At 38.0% G+C, this 22782-nt stretch overlaps 1 protein-coding gene across 1 annotated transcript; it reads left to right on the top strand.

The window, feature by feature from the left end:
* The first annotated feature begins 254 nt into the window (after positions 1-254).
* LOC120078531 (pentatricopeptide repeat-containing protein At5g39710) lies at positions 255-3253 on the top strand. The gene has a single exon (XM_039032806.1). It carries the CDS (start codon positions 317-319, stop codon positions 2555-2557), a length of 2241 nt encoding a protein of 746 aa, XP_038888734.1. The 5' UTR covers positions 255-316; the 3' UTR covers positions 2558-3253.
* Positions 3254-22782: the final 19529 nt, after the last annotated feature.

The following is a 22782-nucleotide window of genomic DNA, read 5'->3' as shown; positions in this document are numbered from 1 at the left end:
TGTTTAAATTTATATTGTATACGTGAATAATTTGATTTATATTTATTTTTTCTACTAAAAAACGTAACGAGAAAAAATTCCTTGTGGAACCCGATCCCTACGAATTTTTCGCGGGAATCTCCATCTCGATCCATGTGAAAATTTCACGGGGATAGGAATGGTATCCCGACCCGGCTCGTGGACGGATCTAGCTCACTCTAGCAAATAATATTACCTTTATTTTTCAAAAAAAGAAAAGAAAGCGTATAATAATAGCCGTGTTCCTCCTTCCCTTGTCCCGGGCAAACCCTAAGCTTCATCCACCTCCATTCGCAGTATGCTCCCCCATAAACCCCATTATTACCGCTCAATATCCACTCTCTGCTCTCCCGCCGACGCTCTTCTCGCCGACAAAGCTATTGCCTATCTCCGACGCCACCCGGAGCAGCTCACCCTTCTTTCATCCCACTTCACTCCTCAAGCGTCCTCCAATTTACTCCTCAAGTCCCAATTCGATCGCAATTTAGTCCTCAAATTCCTCGATTGGGCACGGTCTCAACAATTCTTCTCCTTTCAATGCAAATGTCTCACGCTCCACATCCTCACTCGCTTCAAACTCTACAAGACAGCCCAATCTCTAGCTGAGGAAGTGGCGGTCAATACGAGTGATGAGACTGGAGTCGATCTCTTTCATTGCCTTAAAAACTCGTATCACTGGTGTCAGTCGAGCTCTGCGGTATTCGATCTTGTAGTTAAGTCTTGTTCTCGAGTTAACTTGATTAATAAGGCTTTGAACATTGTAAATTTAGCTAAGTCTCATGGATTTATGCCTGGTGTGCTTTCTTATAATGCTCTTTTAGATGCGGTAGTTAGGACGAAACAGTCGGTTAAGATGACGGAGGGGGTCTTTAAGGAGATGATAGAATCTGGGGTTTCCCCAAATGTGTATACGTATAATGTTTTGATTCGTGGGTTTTGTACTGCTGGCAATTTGGAGATGGGTCTCTCTTTTTTTGGTGAAATGGAGAGAAATGGTTGTCTGCCAAACGTGGTTACTTATAATACAATAATTAATGCTTATTGTAAGTTGAGGAAGAGTGATGAGGCATTCAAGTTATTGAGATCAATGGCATTCAAAGGCTTGGAGCCAAATTTGATTTCATACAATGTGTTGATAAATGGGTTATGTCGAGAAGGAAGAATGACGGAGACGAGTGACATTCTCGAGGAAATGAATAAAAGGAGATATGTTCCTGATGAGGTGACATTTAATACACTTATAAATGGATACTGTAAGGAAGGTAATTTTCATCAAGCACTCATGTTGCACGCAGAGATGGTGAAGAATGGTTTGTCGCCGGATGTTGTTACGTATACAACTTTGATTAATAGTATGTGTAAGGCTGGTAATATGAACAGAGCTATGGAATTTTTGGACCAGATGCGAGATAGAGGACTATGTCCGAATGGGAGGACGTATACTACATTGATCGATGGATTTTCTCGGCAGGGATTACTAGACCAAGCATACCAGGTTATGAAAGAAATGGTTAAGAATGGATTCTCCCCTACAATTGTTACCTATAATGCTCTCGTTAATGGGCACTGCCTCATAGGGAGGATGGACGAGGCCAATGGGCTCCTTCAAGAAATGACCGAGAGAGGTCTTATGCCTGACGTTGTGAGCTATAGTACCATAATTTCAGGTTTTTCTCGAAATCAAGAACTGGAGAAAGCTTTTCAAATGAAAGTAGAGATGGTGACTAAGGGTATTTCTCCTGATGCAGTAACTTATTCATCGCTAATTCAAGGTCTTTGTGAACAGAGGAGACTTAGTGAAGTTTGTGATCTCTTTCAAGAAATGTTGAGTCTGGGTTTGCCTCCTGACGAAGTTACTTACACATCCTTGATCAATGCTTACTGCATTGAAGGGGATTTAGATAAGGCTCTTAGGTTGCACGATGAGATGATACAAAAGGGGTTTGTACCTGATATTGTTACCTATAATGTGCTTATTAATGGATTAAATAAGCAAGCTCGTACCAAGGAAGCAAAGAGGCTTCTGCTGAAGATATTACATGAAGAATCTGTGCCAAATGAAATCACATATAATACTCTGATAGAGAACTGTAACAATTTAGAATTCAAGAGTGCTTTGGCTCTTATGAAGGGATTCTGTATGAAGGGTTTAATGAATGAAGCAGACAGAGTTTTCGAGTCGATGCTTCAGAAAGGTTACAAACCCAAGGAGGCAGTTTACAATGTCATTATTCACGGTCACAGTAAAGTTGGAAATATTGAAAAAGCATACAATTTGTACAAGGAAATGTTACGTTCTGGATTTGTTCCCGACTCTGTGACTATCATGGCTCTGGCTAAATCACTATTTTCTGAAGGAAAAGATGTTGAGTTGAATCAACTTCTTGAGTACACACTGAAAAGCTGTAGGATAACTGATGCCGAGCTTGCGAAGGTACTTGTCGAAATCAACAATAAAGAAGGTAACATGGATGCAGTTTTCAATGTGCTTAAAGATATGGCTCACAGTGGCTTACTACCGTACAGTTCTGCTAACTGAGGACTTGAAGAATGAAATGAATCAAATATCTTGAGAAGATAGAATGGAAGTTATCGTCACAAGCGTAGAGCTTCCCTTCCTTTGCCAGAGATATCAGTTGGTTTTTTTCATACCCTTTTGGGTTATGGGTTCTGAGATCTTTTACCTTATAGATTACACTGGCCAAAGAAGATGAGGAAAAAAGAAAGGAGTTCAGAAGTTAGGTCTATGTAGTTCTGGAAAATGTTTGAGAGCTGAGGATAAATGACTTAGCCTCAGCATAGTGTCTCCATTGTTTAAGGGCACAATGAAAGAATGGAGGAAGAATTGCAACTGCCATGGTGAAAAAGAGGAGGAACAAATGGAAGAAATGACCTTAAACCTTAGATTCCCAACTCTGAATCATAAGCCATGTGTAAGCAAAGTGTGAATGGTGTCACATTCTTGACTAAGAGGTCAGAAATTCAAAGATGGATAGCAAGAATCGCTAGTCTTTTTTGTTGTTCATCTCTCTTTTTATTTTTTTATTATTATTTTATTTAGGAGTGTACATGAACCGGGTTGGAGGTATTTTGTAGACCAATCCGAAAATTTCGGTTCGCTTTAAGTGAACCGTATCGGTTCATTTTTGAATGATCAACCCAACCTAACCCAACTCAAAATTTTCGGGTTGGGTCATCGGTTTTTTTTTTTAATAAATTATTATTGTTTTTTTAATTTTGCATTTTGATTGTTGTATTCTTTTTTAAACACACACATGTATAGTCGGGGTCGGGTCGGGTAAACCCGACACCCAATGGGGTATCTCGAAAACCGACTTGAAATCTAATCTTTTTATATATTTTAACCCAACTCAACTCTTATGATTTGGGTTGGGTAGTCCAAGTTGGTCGGATTATTGGATTTTTTGAACATCTCTAATTTTGTTAATTCTTATAGTTCAGCATGAGGAGTGAGGATTTGGACTTTAAATATATTGGTCAAGAGTATATGTCTAAATAAATTGAGATGAATAACATCATACATATTGTATATTTTTTTTCTCTTTAATCTTGAGTGGTAAAATTCTTATTTTACCCGTGTAGTTAAATATTTATTTAACTCATTTTATTTCCATCCTTCGAAACTTTGGCCCGAGGAGAGGAGAGAAAAGGTTTGTCATGTTTGAAATAATTCACAAACCTTACTATATATGAATTGGAAGATCATGATCAACTCAATTTTTCGTTAATAGGTGTGTGATTTTTATAAAGTAATGAATGTTGTTGAACGAGAATTTTTGGACCACTCACAAATTGTCAACGAAGTTACAAATAGTTGAATTTGAGACTAATTAAAAGTGACCTGTATCCCAAATTGAAATTTAAGACATAAGTGTGCAAATTTTAATGATGCATGTGTTTTCATCATGATTATTGGGCAGAATAAAATTTATTTGATTCAATTTGATATTATTATTTAGGCTATTAATTTAGTCCTAAGGGTTAGGTTTATGGACCAATCAAGTCCAAACTTGCAAAATTGGGCTCACCAGAAGACTCCAAGACTATCACTCTTGAAGCGCACACCCCTTGAAGATACAAAGATTCTTGACTTCAAATTCAAGAACATCACGCTTCGCTTTCCCAAGTCAAGCGTACGTATTCAATCGAGAGAATCAAATAATTAAGTATTAGAGATCGAATCACATTTGTATCAAATCTGCATCAATACAAGTTCAACTCCATGAAACATATTCTCTAGAATCCTCGTGCGAATAGAGATCTATTAGACACAAATTTAAAAGTCAAAGACTGATTAGAATTTTTAAGAAGACTGATTAAAGTTTTTAGATTTCAGGGATCTATTAGATAATTACTTCCTATAAATTCATAACCTATTAGGTGCCCTATTTAAAGAAACCACCAAACTAAAAATTTACCAAAATGTTACTTCTATTTTATCATTATATTTATGTGAACTCACATCTTAGGATACATCTACTGAGATTGATCATAATGTGGAAACAAAAAAAAAAAAATAGTGGAAAATACGGTCAGTTTGGTTCTTGATACGTTTTTGTTTTATCAACATAATGATCAAGTTCAAAATATTAACATATATAACACAACAAATATAACAAAATTTAGATTTAATTATTAGTGACAGACCATCGCTAATAGGAGATAGATTCTCTCACATATATTTTACTATATTTATAATTTCATAAAAATGTTACTATATATTTAATTATTAGGTCAATGCTATCTTGCCATCACTCTTGTTTTTATGTTTCCAACAACAAAAACACAAACAAAATCATTTAAAATGAAATTATGTTTAATACATTTATTTTTAAAAACAATTAAGAAATGGCATAACTATAAAAACAATTAGATAGTCGTTTTCATTGTGTTTGGATTTTGTTTTCAAAATTTAGAAATTATGGATACAACCTTATAAAAAACAAAATGAAAATAGATTTTAGACACATATTAATCTTTTTCTGTATTTTCAAACAATCAAAAACAATTTTCAAATTTGTGACTCATATTGAAATCAAACATGTTTTTAACATTTGTGAAAAGAAGACTTTGTTTTCGATTCTGCAAAATTCTCTGTTTTAATAAAAAAAATTTCTATCATGAACCAAATAGCATAATTAAATCCAAAGTTTTGGGTAAAGATAGTTAAGCTAAGAAGGTAAACTAAGGAAAGCCAGTCAAAAGATAGAAGCCAAGCTAATAGACTTTCAAATGACTTTGGTTAAAACAATATTGTATCTTGTGCATATGGAATGATATATCCATAAATAAGGAATATATATTTAAATAAAGAAGTTTAAGTATATATATATATATGAAAAAGAAAAAAGAAAAGGAATGAAGGGGGGTTGCAGTCGGACTGCCCATCCCCCACCATGAAGGAAGAAGCCAGCCCGCAAGAGGCTGGCAGCCGGGCTTTAAAACCCGACGGCAAGATAAAAAAAAGTGGAGAAAAGGCCAAACTTTATAGGTTGGCAGCTGGGCCTATGAGCCCAACTGACCTCTAAATGAGGTTAGCCCAAAGCTAATGAGGTTGGCCACCAACCCCCAATCCATTTCTACCATCAATTGGGCTTGATTTTCATAATTTTTTTTTTTTTTTTTTAAAAAAAAAACTATGCATTAGATTTTCAAGAAAAGGAAAATTAGTGAAAATATCTTTTAAGAGGGTTAATTTAAAGACTATTTATTTACCCAATTCCGTTTGTGCAACTCAATCATTACATTATTAAAGAAGCATAACACCTTAAGAATAATTATTGGTAAATCAAAAGCCATACTTCCATCCAAAGGTCGAGCAAATTAAGGGTTGAAGTTCGTAACAATCCGGATAATGACGGTTTAGGTGGAAAATGGATAAAGTAATGATTAATGATGGCTTAGAAGCCGAAGAGACAAGCTATGTTCAGTTATAACATGGGCGACCTATATAATTAAAGGGTATCATCAAAGAGAGGTATGCTTTTCAACCCATGCTAACTGTTACCAGTTGACTCAAATTCAAACCCAATTCTAACTTGAGCATCGGGGTGGATTTGGCTCAACACCACATCGGTGTTAGTTGTACTCACTTTTCTTGTAGAATATCCAACTATTCTCTTCCAAATACAAATTTACCGTTGGTATAATTTTTGGTATCAACAGTTGGCGCTGTTTGTGGGGAAGAATAATCATATCTTTTAGCCTTACTACCATACTCTGTGTTTGAACCATGAACAACAATGTGAATAGAGAAAATTTCCCAACTGACGGGGATGATTCGGATCGTGAACGTCACCCAAGGCACCAACCCACACGTGTTCAGGAAGCTTACGTGGGGGAAGCCCATCGACTTGAAAATGAGCTAGCTTTGAAGTACGCGGTTCTAGCCGCCAAGGTGGATAGCTTAGGTCAGAATCTGAGCCAGATCATAAAGATGCTCAGACGACCGAACCTCATTATCGAGGCCATCAAGCAGAATGCAATCCACTCTCTTGAGAAAAATAAGCGTGATGGGAAGCAAAGACACAATTTGGGCCAAAGCACCACCCTAGTGGCCCGAGACCCAGCCAAAGGTAAAGGTCCAACAATTGAAGGGATAGGAGAATCTGAGGTTCCTGGACCAAAGGCGTCAGAGAGGTTGGTGTTGAGTTGGCAATCTGGCCACTCTCACCCATACTAATCAAAGGACCGCCCTCAAAGGCAGGAGTTTTTAAAACACTCAGGATTGAGGTCGTGTCATCTATGATCGTTTAGGTGAGATGCAAGTCTCTAGTATCAACGACGTTATATATAGAGTCTAGTCATCTCGTAGTCCAGGTCTTATACAAACTCTTTGTATAGAACACCCCCGCTCTACGTCTCCACATGAATGGTCAGGATCTACCATCTGTAGTAGTTTACAACACTTGCAAACCTCTACAAAGCGGGTCGTATCCGTAGTGTCATCAGGAACAGGTATCCCACCTTAATTCTTATACTACAGACCTATTTAGGTTATCACTTAAGGCATGATCCACTTGTATATCACATATACATGCTTAAGTTCACATAAGATAACCAAGGAGCTTTGTTTATTGGATATGAGTAAATGCCAGAATTAAATAACATTTATTTTATACATTGAACAATGTGTATCTTTACAAAACAACGAGACTCGGGGAGAATTAGGACACAAATCCCAACAATCTCTCATATGTTCTAATGACACGAGAGACTAATGTACAATACAATATAAAAATGTACAATATACAATAAACTAGGGCATACCTCAGTATCATCTCCCACTTGCCCTAGACAAGATGCTGCATGTCCCGCAGACCCAGACTCTCTAGGTGACCCTCGAACACTTGAGCCGTAAGGGCCTTTGTAAAGGGATCAACAACGTTGTATTCTGTAAGGATCAGATCCTTAGCTCCATATACAAGCATGTAGATCCTTATTCTTTGAAGATACTGAAGGATCGTCTGGACCGATTCATCTTTGTCAACATTCTCTATTGCTTTATTAAAATATAACGAATTCTCGACCCCATCATTCGCAATGACGGTATGGCCTTCAGTCAAACCCATGTAGCAATCCGGTGGGTTCATAACCCTCCCACTATGTCGAGGTAGTCTCAACTCTTGAGCTGGTTGACTAGACGTCCCGACCTCAACAACTCTTGTTGATCTGTTGGTTTGTTCAATAACTCTTGTTGAACTCTCAGCAGTCTCAGTCTCACTTGAGATCTCACATAAAACGAGTTTACTTCGTGGCTTATGATCCCTCATGTGTTTTTCTTCCAAGAACGTAGCATTAGTGGAAACAAACACTTTGTTCTCACTCGGATCATAGAAGTATCCTCCTCTCGTTTCCTTGAGATAGCCCACAAAGAGGCAAACCTTCGAACGCGGTTCCAACTTCTTTGGGTTAGTCGCTAGCACATATGCCAGACAGTCCCAAATCCTGAAGTGGCATAAACTACCTTTACGGCCTCTCCATAACTCAAAAGGTGTTTTAGAAACACTTTTCGAGGGAACGTTGTTCAGGATAGAACATGCAGTATGTACTGCATAACCCCAAAACGAGTTTGGAAGATGAACATTACTCATCATAGACTGAACCATGTCCAACAAGGTCCTGTTTCTCCTTTCAGATATACCATTCTGCTGAGGTGTACTCGGGGCCGAGAGTTGGGACGTAATTCCATGTTCTATCATATAGTTCTGGAATTGGAGGTCCATATACTCTCCACCATGATCATATCATAGTGTTATTATCATCTTGCCTAACAAGTTTTCAACTTCAGCCTTATATTCCTTGAACTTGTCAAGGGCTTCAGACTTACATTGCATTAGGAAGAGATACCCGAACCTTGAATAATCATCTATAAAAGAGATGAAATATTCATACCCACCTCGAGCTCTAACATTCTTCGGAACACAAAGGTCTGAATGTACACGCTCCAAGGCTTCCTTGGCTCTGTAACCTTTTTCAGTAAAAGGTCGTTTGGTCATCTTGCCTTCAAGGCATAATTCACATACCGACAAGGAGTTTTCTTCTAAACTCTTTAGAAGTCCATTTTTCACCAACTTCACAATCTTATTGAGGTTGATGTGACCTAACCTAAGATGCCAAAAATGAGCGTTTTTCTTTGGAGAAACTTTTGGTCTATTAGTCGTTGCTGCAGTACTGAACATTTCAGTGTTAAACAAGGCTTTTATGACTAACGACCTTAGTACATATAAGTTACTTTCCATTGAACCATAACCAATCTCCATTCCATTCTTGAACATAAACACTTTATTCTCAGAAAAGGAGACGGTATAGCTTTGTTCAATGAGACAAAAAACTGAGATTAAGTTCCTCTTAATATGAGGAACTACAAAAACATTATCCTGTAATAGATAACGTTTCTTGTCAACAAATAACTTCAGCCTGCTTATAACAATAGCTGAAACAACCTCACATGTACCGACTCAAAGAGTCATCTCTCTTTGTGGCAACGTTTGTTAGGAACTGAATCCTTGGTAAGAGGAACTGATATGATTGGTAGCATATGAATCAAGGATCCAAGCAGAATCATCATTCTCTACCAGGCAAGTCTCCAAGACCAATAAATCAGATTTACTGTATTGTCTCCTCTTTTGAAGAGTAGTGGGATGGTGGTCGTTTGCTACGAAATTCGTTTCACACGATTCTTTCCACTGTAAGTAATCGGTCATTTTTTAAAAGCTTTAAACAGAAATACTAACGAATTACTGAAAAGAAAAATACATTGACCTATGTTAGGTTTTAAGCAAATACCCATTGTAAAATAAAATAACATTCAATAAGGTTTTAGCAAAACTAACATGAACCCCGTGTGACATCTAGTTTCGCAATGATGCTTCAAAGGTTTAGGACAAAAGTCACCGAAGGGAGGTCAGTTATCCCTCCTCTGAATTGAGAAGTTCTCAACCAGTCATTAATACCAGAACAACTCTTGTTCCTATAACGACAAGCCATCATTGATTTGGCCAAGAGATCATTAACTTACTTAACAATCTCCCATAAGTGTGACCCGCCATTTTAAGCCCTAGTGGTCCGTCTCAAAAGGCTAATTTGAAGGGAAAAATTCCGATTGGGGCAAAACCTAAAGCGACCCTATCCATTTCTGGAGTTCACCTTGATATTGTCCAACTGCACAAAACCCATCCGAAGGGGATGCATCCTGGGCATCTCGAGGCCAAGCATGAATCTCACCGTGTGAACATATTGTTGGGTTGATGCCCTAAAGTCTCGTGTCTTGTAGTTTGTAAACAGTATATACAAACACCTATGATTGTTAATATATGATATTTACTTCACATCTTGTTATTTTGCTCGGTTCTTTGTTTTATTTGCTTTACCACAAACCAATAAACATAAAATCTCTGGTTATCTGTATGTGACTCAAGCATGTATGTGGTGACATACAAGTGGAATGTCTTGAGTGATAACCAAAATGGTATGTAGTATATGGATATAGGAGGGAAACCTTATCCTGATAACGTTACGGACGCGACCTGCTTTGTGGAATGGTCACAAGTGACTTGTCACAGATGGTTTTATCCTGTTCATTCGTGTTGGGGATATGCGAGCGGGGGCGTCCTATACAAAAAGTTTGTATAATACCTAACAATGAAGTGTTAATATCTTATTATATAACACCATTCATGACAGAGACTTCACTTCACTAGGATGACCATAGGTAACATGACCTCAATCCTAAGTGAGTTGGGAACTCCTGCCATTGAGGGTGGTTCTTTGATTTGTATGGGTGCGAGTGGCCAGGTGCCGATTCAAACCTACAATTTTGGGGATTTGTCTGATTTGGGAGTTGGGAACTCAGCTACACAAGATGGAATTCACTCCTTCCCCAAGGCAGAGGTAAGTAGATAGATGACTCTCTTAAAGGCTGACTCCGGGGCTTGAACGATGTGGCGCACAACACCTTCTCTTGGCCCGAGAGGTGTTCACACATAGTTGGACTATATTGTATTTTTCATTAGAGATCATAGTGGTACTTAAGGAGTGAGATGTAACTACATGGGCAAAACGATAAATTGGCCCAACTGTACTTACGAGCATCTGCGAAGGGTAATCGTACTCATGATTGATTATATCTGATGGACACAGAAATATATCTGTAGAGTTCAGCTGTTGGTCTTTAGTGAAATCACTGACAATTACGGATGGTGGATCTCGTGGCTAAAGAGTTTAGTTAGCTATTCACGTACTGTTAGAGCTTCGAGCCACAGGTCCATTAGGTCAACTGGATAGCTTGCATAAAGTCGAGAACTAGTGTTTGGGTTAATTTGAAATGTTAATTGACAAGAGGAAGTTCAATTATATATGATATAATTGGACTGGTTAATTATTATGATATAATTGGCTAATAATATGAGATACATTATTTTGGAGGAAATTAGATATAAATATGATTTATATCAAGTAGAGGAGAAAATACTATAGTAGATTTATGATATCAAACTATAGGATATAAATAATATGATTATATTTATTAATTAAATTAATTGATTAATTATTTGATAATTAACCAATTTATCCACGTTTGGACGTGGGAAGTGGGGCTGCGAAGGTTATGGTAACCGGCGGATTAAAACAATGAAAATCATTTTCATTTTATTCAATGGTGCATTCGTATTCGCCCGCGCCCAAAAAGAATCCGTGAAAACGATCGTGAGAGCCTATACGATAGAAGCTCGTTCGTCTAAAGATCGTCTACTTCATGCGTTCTCTAAACGATCGTATACATCTTTCCTAAACAATTGTTCATTTTTTCCTAAACGATTGTGTAGCTCTACTATACGATAAGCATTTCCGCTATACGATAGTAGAGTTCATCTCCCACTTGCTTATCGTCTACACCATCTCCACTTGCTTATCGTCTACACAACGCCTTCTCTCTCATCCTCTACAAACTCACCTGAGCCCACTTTTGGGTTTTGAAACTGAGGATACCCGAGTTTCTCTTGTGGTGGTGTCGTCCCTACTGCATTGTTCGTGTATGTTTGGATCGTGCTGTTACAGTCGACATACTCACCGAGTGCCGGTAGATCGGTGGGAGGTTTCCGCTGCTGAGGGTTCAAACATATGAAGATAGTCTTCATTTTGTATGAACCTTTTTCCTTGTTAATTATTGTATTCTGAGCATGCCGATAATGAATTTAATATGCATGATTTTATGTGTTGAATGTATGTCGTTTATGTTTTGATCACTGTGAAATCGGAGCGATCTAAACCCGCTCATGGAACTCTTGGTATGAGATCCTTCACATATAGGGAGAAACGTAGAGTGGAATCATAGACATATCTGATACGCCTCTTCCTCCCACTGATTATTTTATAACCTAGGGTTTAGCTTACTTAGAAAAACACGGCTAAGGATTTTAACTAAGTGTCTTTTAGGTTTTCCCAAGAATAACATTTACCTTGGATAGTTGAACAACTTTTGATCATCATCCATTAAACTCTTTAACAGAATCTTTGACCAAATCGTTGCATGCTTGTTGAAAATCTATATAATTCACCTTTCCAGGTAGGTTCCCAAGTAGGGGTGTTACGTTTCTGTCAACTTAAGAACCCCAGCCTAGCTAAAACCCACCTTAGACAAAAGGTCCCTTATAGATAGGTTTATAACAAATTTAATCTTTTTTCAACCAATTTATTCCATTAAACCGATTTAAAAGATTAATCTAGGTTACTAAACTCTTTAGAACCACTTGAACTTAGGTTTATCTCAATCCAATTTTTAAAACCCTTTTAAAAAAATTTGAGTTCACCCTAAGTCCGCATGCAACTCTGAATTTGATTTTAGGTCTAATTCCCTTTATAACACATATAAACGAAAACAACCACAATCCTAAGCTAACACATGCAAGACATTCATAACTATTATAAACAGCCTAAGTGTCATGCTCAATGCATTGCCATTCATTGCTATCTCTTTTATATAACACTTATACAAAACAACAATGAAACAAGCAAAATATGCTTTCCATTCACCCTTAGACTATAACAATTATAATAAAAGGATGATGCATGATAATTCTTAATGCATGCAAAATATAACTCTTATATTTCATGATGCATGCGCATGTTTTCAAGTAATTTTTTCATGCAAGATTATAACATTTATAAACATGATGCATGAATAATTGCACAACCTAAGGTGGGTTTTAAATATATTAAACACTTTGGCATATAAGTACCATACATCACATGTATAAGTAATCAAAGTTGATGAACCGAGTAAAATTGCCTTAAAACACAAAAAAGAAAGCCAACTATTACAAAGACAAGGAGTCTCCGGTTCAAATAGGCGAACCGGGTTTTGAACCGCTCGACAAAGCATCACTTCTCCAACCATTCCATCATGTACTAAGCACCCTGCGATCATCTACACGATAAAACAAACCCTTCGTTCTATTACTTACCATCGCTCCCAGAGTTAAACGATCGTTTAGCTTTTACTATACGATTGTCTAGAAAAATCCAAACGATCATTTAGTTATTACTATACGATCGTGTACCTTTACTAAGCGATGAAGCCTGAAGTACACGATCGCTTAGCGCGCTTCACATAGCGCCCACCTTTCGCGATCGTCTAAGCGACTATGATGCCTTGAAGCACCATCGCCTAAGCGATTGCTTAGTTAGCATCTTCTTATTGCATACGCGTGATTGCATAGGTAGTAACTAAGTGATGAAGCTTGCTAACTACCGATCGTCTAGCGCGCCTTCCACTAAACGACGAGCATCGCATGCTCCCACTACGATCGTCTATCTTCAGCATCTACGCGATCGCGCAACCAACGCCACGCGTATGGTAAACGATTTACTCCATTGCTTAGCATTAGCTAAAGATCATTTAGAAGATACTATACAATCGTATAGAAAAAACATCTAAACGATCGCTTAGTAAATCCCAACGATCGTTTACCCGAGGCTACATGATTCCCAACGCTTGGTCTTCTTCTTCGTTGAGAACTGCATCGCCATGCACTCGAATCTTCATCACGAACGACTCGACAAACTCGAACTTTTTCGAATTACAGACTCGATTCCAAAGTTAATTTCGCCCAAAAAAACAAGGGCCCTTACAATTAACACTTTGTAATATTGAAAGCTTTAACAAAAGGCACTTTAAACCCGAAACATTCATCAAATTCATCCACAAATGCAGAAAATGGTTAACCACAAATGCAGAAACCCATCGCGACTATAAAAAGCGTTCAATTCAGATCTATAATTTGGAATATCAGAGAACCTGGCTCTGATAACAATTGAAGGAAATCGGAAGTGAGATTTCCATGAGCAACGAAACAAGACTATTCCAAATTAGAATCATGAATGAACATATATTTACAGTCGACTTCAAAAAAAAACGGTTATGCAAATATACAAAGAAATTGCAACATGAATTATACAAATGCGAGACAAACTCTATGCATATCGGCAGAAACGTCTCCACGCACGAACACTGGAACAATTGTAGACTTGAACGCCCGATCTACACGATCGCAACACCGCAACAACACAACACAAACACTTCATGCTCGTCCTCAACGATCTCCTCGGTCATGAATAACTCCGCAACACGAACGACCTCCACAGCACCACGAATGGCCTCTAGAATACCTCGATGGTGTCGAGTTGAGTCTGACACCACCAACAAGGTGACCTTGGTATTCTCGATGTGAGAATCCAGAGGGTGGGATTTGTTCAGACTTGATATGAGGCAGACGAAGGAGAAAACAACGATTGCGTACACGACTGGGCAAGTGGGAGAAGATGAAGACCTATCATATAGGTTGATGCCCAATCGTTTAGATAAAGTTGTGCGATCGTCTAGCAAAAGCTATGTGATCATTTAGCTTTATCGTTTAGCTCGGTTTGTCGCCTACAGACACTACATGATCGTTTACTTTGGGCCAGCGATCGTTTAGCAAAGCTATGCGATTGTTTAGTAAACACTGCACGATAATTTAGCTCGTACATGTACGATTGTTTGGCTCGCCCAACCATGGTTTAGTAAATTTGTATTTACTTGACGACCACCGTGAGTTTCTTTTTCGCAAGAGAAAACTCAAAATCCTTTTCAAACTTTTGAAAAAACTTTTTTTTTTCAAAATAGGAAACCACTTTCCTTTTAAACGCACGGTTACCATGATCCAATAACCACCCACTACTTTGGTTATTTAAAAGAAAAAGAATTAATTATCTAATGATTAATATTATTATAAAGATAAATGATAACCAACTTATCATACTATATTTAAAAGAAAAAGAATTAATATTTCATCTCATGAAACATATAAACCATAGTTCTTTTTCTATTCCATGGTACTTAATGTAAATCTCATTTACATCAATCCTTCACTAGATGTATCTTATACATCATACCGATAATATTATATATAATCAAAATACCTCTTATCAATTTGAACATTTCAAATCAACACCAAGAACTGATCCTCAACAGAATCTAAGCTACTAAGGGGACCTCATGGACCTGTAGCTTCGGAGCTCCAACGATACGTGAATAACTAACTAAAATCTTTAGTCACGGGATCCACCATCCGGTAACTGCCAGGCACTCCACTAAAGACCGATAGTTGAACTCTCTTTACTACAGATAAATTATGTGTCTATCTTAACCAATCAGCAGTGCGACAACCCTTCACAAATCGCTCGTAAGTACAGCTGGGCCAATAACCGTTATGCCCCTGTAGTTACATTTGTCTCATTAAGTACCACTGATCCCTCTAATGAACATAAATCAGAGTCCTACTATGACTGAGTCTTCTCTTCCAAAGAGAAGTTGTGGCCACTATGTTCAAGTCCCGGAATCAGCCCTTAAGGGAGCAATCTCTCTACTTATCCCTACTTTGGGAAAAGAGTGAATTCAATCTTGTGGATTGAGTTCCCAGCTCCCAGATCAGACAAGTCCCCAAAAAGGTAGGCGTGTTGAATTGGCAATCTGGCCATTCTCACCCATACTAATCAAAGAACCGCCCTTAAAAGCAGAAGTTCCCAAAACACTCAGGATTGAGATCGTGTCACCTATGGTTGTTTAGGTGAGATGCAAGTCTCTAGTATCAACGGCGTTATATACAGAGTCTAGTCATCTCATGGTCCAAGTCTTATAAAAACTCTTTGTATAGGACACCCCCGCTTCACATCTCCACATAAATGGTTAGGATCTACCATCTGTAGTAGTTTACAACACTTGCAAACCTCTACAAAGCGGGTCGTACAAAGATCAGGTATCCCACCTTAATCCCTATACTACAGACCTATTTAGGTTATCACTTAAGGCATGATCCACTTGTATATCACATATACATACTTAAGTTCACATAAGATAACCAAAGAACTTTGTTTATTGGATATGAGTAAATGCCAGAATTAAATAACATTTATTTTATTCATTGAACAATGTGTATCTTTACAAAACAACGAGACTCCGAGAGAATTAGGACACCAATCCCAACAGTTGGTACTAGGAAGAAATGATCGGCATACAGACGATCTGGGTCCGAAGAAGCATACACTCGCTAATCACCACTTTCGACCCCTACTGTTCGAAACCATGCTCCGGTAGGAGCCAACCTAGAAGGTCTCACACATATCAAAGGCGATCAATGGCCCGAAAAGGTGACCAAGTGGAAGCTCAGAAGATGAAGTAGGCTGACAAATCTGACCTAGGTACAAATTTATGGGATCTTATCAATCAATGGTATAGAAGACAGGCCGAGGATGACAAAAAAATGGATAGTCGACCATGGGCAGTCGAGTTACAACGCATTGAAAACCAACTAGGAGATATCAAGAAGGCTCAGGATCATGAGGGGTTGGACCTAGATAATTTGTTGGATCAGGTAGAGCTACCCTTCATAGATGAAATCATGTAGAAGCCGACACCCCCCAAATTCAAGTTGCCAACCATAAAACCCTATGATGGATCGAAAGATCCAGTAGATCACCTAGATATGTTTCAGTCATGGATGGAACTCCATGGAGTCCGAGACACTATCAAGTGTAGGGCATTCTCGTTCACTTTGGCAGGACTCGCCCAAAAATGGTTTAGAAAGCTAAAAAGGTAATCGATAGCTTCATTCCGAGAGTTAGCTAGAGCATTCATTACTTAGTTCTTAAGAGGTCGAGATCAGAGATGAGAGGTTTCTTTGGTCTTTAGGCAAATATTTTTCCTTTTATCTCATGGTTACCATGAAACCATCAATAACTTCCCACTCAATTGGTTATTAAAAAAAAAGAAGATAATTATCCAATAATTAATATTATTATAAATATAAATGATAACTAACTTACCATAATATATTTATAACCTATAGTTTTAATATTTCCATACTTATGAAACATATAAACCATAGCTCTTTTTTATTTCATGGTACTTAATGTAAATCTCATTTACATTAATCCTCCACTTGATGTATCTCATACACCATATCGATCATATTCATATATAATCGAACTACCTCTTGTCAATTTTAAAAATTCCAAATCAACACCAAGAACTGATCCTCAACTTGAATTCATTGAGCTACTAAGGGGACCTTATGGACTTGTAGCTCGAAGCTCCAACGGTACGTGAATAACTGACTAAACACTTTAGTCACGGGATCCACCATCTGTTAACTGTCAGGTACTCCACTAAAGACCGACAACTGAATTCTCCTTACCACAGATATATTATATGTCCATCTTAACCAATTAACAAGTGCGACAACCCTTTACAGATCGCTCGTAAGTACAGTTGGGCCAATAACCATTTATGCCCCTATAGTTATATCTAACTTCTTAAGTACTATTGAATCCTCTAATGAACATAAATCATAGTCTTACTATGACTGAGTACTTCTTCTTCCAAAGAGAAGCTGTGGCCACTATGTTCAAGCCCTAGAATCAGCTCTTAAGGGAGCAATCTATCTACTTACCCCTGCTTCGGGGAAGGAGTGAATTCCATCTTGTGTATTGAGTTCCCAGTTCCCAAATCAGACAAGTCTCCAAAAAGGTAGGCATGTTGAGTTGGCAATCTGGCCACTCTCACCCATACTAATCAAAAGACCGCTTTCAAAGGTAGGAGTTCCCAAAATACTCAGGATTGAGGTCGTGTCACCTATGGTCGTTTAGGTGAGATGTAAGTCTCTAGTATCAATGACATTATATACAGAGTGTAGTCATCTCGTGGTCCGGTCTTATACAAACTCTTTGTATAGGACACCCTCGCTCGCATGTCTCCACATGAATGGTTAGAATCTATTATCTGTAGTAGTTTACAACATTTGCAAATCTCTAATAAGTGGGTCGTATCCGAAGTGTCACCACGATCAGGTATTCCACCTTAATCCTTATACTACAGACCTATGTAGGTTATCACTTAAGGCATGATCCACTTATATATCACATATACATGCTTAAGTTTACATAAGATAACCATGGAGCTTTGTTTATTAGATACGAGCCAGAATGAAATAATATTTATTTTATTCATAAAATAATGTGTATAATTACAAACAACATGACTCCGGGAGAATTAGGACACCAATCCCATTAAGCCTCACAATGACGCCCCAGTAGTATCGCTAACCATAGCGAATGTCAAGGTACATCAAATCTTAGTGGACAGAGGTAACTCGACAGACATCTTATCTCTCCGTTCGCTCGATGCCATGGGCTGGGACAAGAGCGCTTGAAAAGAAACACAACCCTGTTGTTGGGGTTTGGTGGCCAGACAGTATACCCTAAGGGCGGTATAGAACTTTCGATCACCTTCAACGGAGGCATGGTCTGCGTATCAGTTATGGTGGAATTTTTTGTGGTAGATGATAGGTCGATTTATAATGTCATCTTAGGGAGATCGTCCCTGCATCAAATGAAAGTTGTTCCATCCACTTATCATTAGTTATTGAAATTTCCAACCCCGGGGGGAGTTAGAGTTGTGAGAAGGGAACAATTGATGTCGCGAGTATGCTACAGAACTTCCATGAGAAATCCATAAGGCAAAGTAGAAGTAGTGACGTCGTTAGCAGTGTTGTCGGAAAAGGAAATGAGAAGGTTCATCACACTATAGAAGAGTATGAAGTCAAAACTCGAACCTCAACTCCATGGTGAGTGACTCTTCCATTAGTGAGGTAGAGGCGGATGGCGTTATCGGTCCTGAACTGACAACTGAACCTAGGCCCCGTGGTGAGCCAACTGAGTCATTAGAATCTATTCCGTTTTTATCTGACACTCAAAGAGTTAGTATCGGGACAAAGCTAAGAGTTGATGAGAAAGAAGCTATTATAACTTTTCTGAGAAACAAAGCTATTTTAGAATTGAGAGACATACCTTTAAATAATTCTTCTTCTAGAAATCTCTCGTTCTCATGAGTATTTGTCCAGCAATCTCTCGCTCTTGTGATAATCACGAACTGTCTGATTCTTAAACAGCAACCCTTTACACTACCACTCGGTAACCTTGGTATTCTCGAAGTGAGAATCCATGAGTGTAGGCTCTGTGTGAATTTGGTAGAGGGAAGGAGAAAGTATATGATCGAGCTACACGATTGAGTAAGTAGGAGAAAGGTTTAATCTATCGTATAGACAGTGGGTACTCAATCATCTAATAAAAAGGTTTAGTCTATCGTATAGACAGTGGATACTCAATCGTCTAACAATCTCTCGCCCAATTGTTTAGTCTCTCGCTCGATCGTTTAGTCTCTCGTGAGGGCTATTATATAGTCTCTCGTGAGCGATCGATTAGTAAAGTAAAAAATGAAGGGATTCTCTAAAAAATGAAAACCTTTTTCATTTTTATTCTTTAATTATAAAAACTGAAAATAATCTCTCACTTCATGCTCTGTTAAAAGAGAAACTAATCACAATTATCTCATAATTTTTTTTATTATAAATAAATATAATACCTAACTTATCATATTATATTTATAACTTATAGTTTTAATATCACATCATATGTAATATTTAAGCCATAGTTCTTTTCTCTTTTATTTAATTTAAATCATATTTATATCAATTCCTCCAATGAATGTATCTAATACATCAAATCAATTATATCACATATAATTGAACCAATTTAATTATATTATATATAATCAAATTCTCTCTTGTTAATTTAAACACTTCAAACTAACCCAAAAACTGATTCTCAACTTGAATTCATTGAGCTACCAAGGGGACCTTATGGACCTGTAGCTTGAAGCTCCAACGGTACGTGAATAACTGACTAAACTCTTTAATCACCATATCCACCATTTGTTAACTGCCAGACACTTCACTAAAGACCGACAGTTGCACTCCTTTCACTATAGATATATTTCTGTGTCCATTGGATATAACCAATCGACAATATGATAACCCTTCATAGATCGCTCATAAGTACAGCTGGGCCAATTTACCGCTTTGCCCCTGTAGTTATATTTAACTCCTTAAGTGTCATTGATTCCTCTAATGAATAATACATCATAGTTCTATTATGAGTGAACACTTCTTGGCCCATGAGAAAGTGTGTGGCACCACATCGTTCAAGCCTCGGAATCAGCCATTAAGGGAACAATCTATCTACTTACCCCTACTTCGAGGAATGAGTGAATTCCATCTTGTGTAGCTGAGTTTCCAGTTCCTTAATCAGACGAATCCCCAAAGTGGTAGGATTAAGTCGGCAATCTGGCTACTCGTACCCATGTAAATTAAAGGACCGCCCTCATAGGTAGGAGTTCCCAACTCACTTAGGATTAAGGTCATGTTACCTATGGTTAGAGATGTCCAATTTTCCCGCAGAATCCCGCCCCAAATGAAGCGGGGATTCCCCAATTAGGCAGGGAATGAGGGAGAGAAGTGGGGAAAACAATTTCCGTGAGCTAAACGGGGTTCCCCGTCCCCACCCCCGCCCGGTCCCGTCTCATTCCTTGTCCCGCCTCGATTAGTTTTTACATATTTATTTAGTATAGTTATTATGTTATGTTATTATTATTATTATATAAAATATTACATTTAATTTCAAATTTAATTATTTAATGGGAAAGATAATGATATTTTAAAATTGAATGTTTAAATTTAGATTAAATATGTGAATAATTTGATTTATATTTATTTCTTTCTACTAAAAAATCAATTAGCTTTTTTGGCCAAAATTTAAATATTTATTTTTAAATTCAAATTGTCATCTAAAACCAACCATAACAAACAAATTTAGTGATAAGTTAATTATTTAATTAAATTTGCTCACATTAATGATTAAATTAATTGGTTTTTTTTTTTAAAAAGGTAACGAGGAAAAATTCCTTGTGGGAACCCTGATCCCCACGAATTCCCCGCGGGGAATCCCTGCCTCGATCCCTGTGGGGAATTTCATGGGGATGGGGAATGAAATGGGGAATGGTATCCCCGGCCCCGCCCCGCCCCGTGGACATCTCTACCTATGGTCATCCTAGTGAAATGAAAGTCTCTGTCATGAACGACGTTATATAACGAGACTAAACATTTCGTGGTCCGGTCTTATACAAACTCCTTTGTATAGGACACCTCCGCTCGCATATCTCCACATGAATGATCAAAATCAAACCATCCATAACACTTTATAACACTTGTAACATCTACAAAGCGGACCGTATTCATAGTGTCATCAGGATAAGGTTTCCCTCCTTTATCCATATATTACAGATCAATTAGGTTATTACTTAAGGCATGATCCACTTGTATGTCTCCATATATATGCTTAAGTTACAACAATAACTAGGGATCTTAGTTTATTGATTTATGGTTAATGCACCTAAAATATCCCGTATTTCATAGACAACAATGAAAAAAATAGCTCATATTATTACATCACAAGTGTTTGTTCATACAGGTGTTTGCAAACTATAGAACCCTACGAGATTTAAGGCATCAACCCCAATAGTATTTTCCTGGTCTACAAATGATATGTCGGGGGTGGACCCACAAGTAATGGTGCACCGCCTCAATATTGATCCAAGCTTCAAACCAGTGCGCCAAAAAAGGCGGGCTTTTAATCAAGCTCATAATGAAATAATGGCCGAGCAGGTTGACAGCTTATTACGAACGAAGTTCATCTGAGAAGTCCACTACCCACAGTGGTTGTCCAACGTGGTTCTTGTCAAGAAAGCAAATGGAAAATGGAGAACGTGCATTGATTTTATTGACCTTAATAAAGCTTTCCTAAAGGATAGTTTCCCACTCTCGAGAATAGACAAACTCGTCAATGCTACTGCGGCCACGAGCTATTGAGCTTCATGGATGTGTACTCAGGGTATAACCTAATTAGAATGCACCCTCCAGATCAAGAGAAAACCTCTTTTGTTACTAGTCGGGGACTTTATTGTTATACTGTGACGCTGTTTGGGCTCAAGAATGCAGGAGCCACTTATCAACACCTGGTGAATAAAATGTTTGCTCCTCTTATTGGCAGGAATATAGAGGTATACGTGGATGACATGCTGGTTAAAAGCAAAAAAGCGAGCAACCATGTAGATGATCTGGTTGAAGTTGTTGGAATCTTGAGAAGATATCAAATGAAGCTAAACCTAAAAAAAGTGTGCTTTCGAAGTGGCTTCTGGTAAGTTTCTAGGCTTTATGGTGAACCAGAGAGGAATTGAGGCAAATCCAAATAAAATACGAGTTATACTGGAGATGGAGTTGATAACGGGCAGAAATACACGTTATCATAGTGTTAAGTTCTTAAACAATGTTGGATTGTGTTGATGAAATATGTTAACTTGCGTCCATTAAGCATCGTTTTCATGATATTGCGGTCGCATGCGTTCAACACATTAGAACAGTTGATTTTTGTATTTTTGTGCAGAATATGGGTTAACGCAATGCAAAGATTGCGATCATAGGAATTCATTGGTCGAGCGCAACTTCACTGCAAGGCTTTGCGTTGATCGTGCTCGCAAACATTCACCCAAGAAGGATCGCCACAACTTGGTCAGCGCAACATGGTGGGCGCATTTGGGTGAAAGGCCAATTAAGAGCGATGGGACATAAAGCTGATGACAGTGGAATCCAAATTAAGTTGATAGCCGATAACGGTCACAAAGTACATTAAGCTTTATCGATGATAATTATTTAGTGCATCAATCAGGAATTAAAGTTGTCCCATTTGTACAACCAGGAGAAAGAAGTTGCCTTTCACCATGGATGCTCTATAAATACCAATGGAATTCTTCAGAGA

Source organism: Benincasa hispida, chromosome 5, assembly GCF_009727055.1.
Source record: "Benincasa hispida cultivar B227 chromosome 5, ASM972705v1, whole genome shotgun sequence".
Classification (NCBI taxonomy): domain Eukaryota; kingdom Viridiplantae; phylum Streptophyta; class Magnoliopsida; order Cucurbitales; family Cucurbitaceae; genus Benincasa; species Benincasa hispida.
Note: the sequence above shows the minus strand (reverse complement) of the source record. Positions and strands in the feature narration are given on the sequence as shown.

What these genes read in the sequence shown, in the direction of transcription:
- LOC120078531 (XM_039032806.1), top strand. Translation starts at nt 317, where the DNA reads ATGCTCCCCCATAAACCCCATTATTACCGCTCAATATCCACTCTCTGC.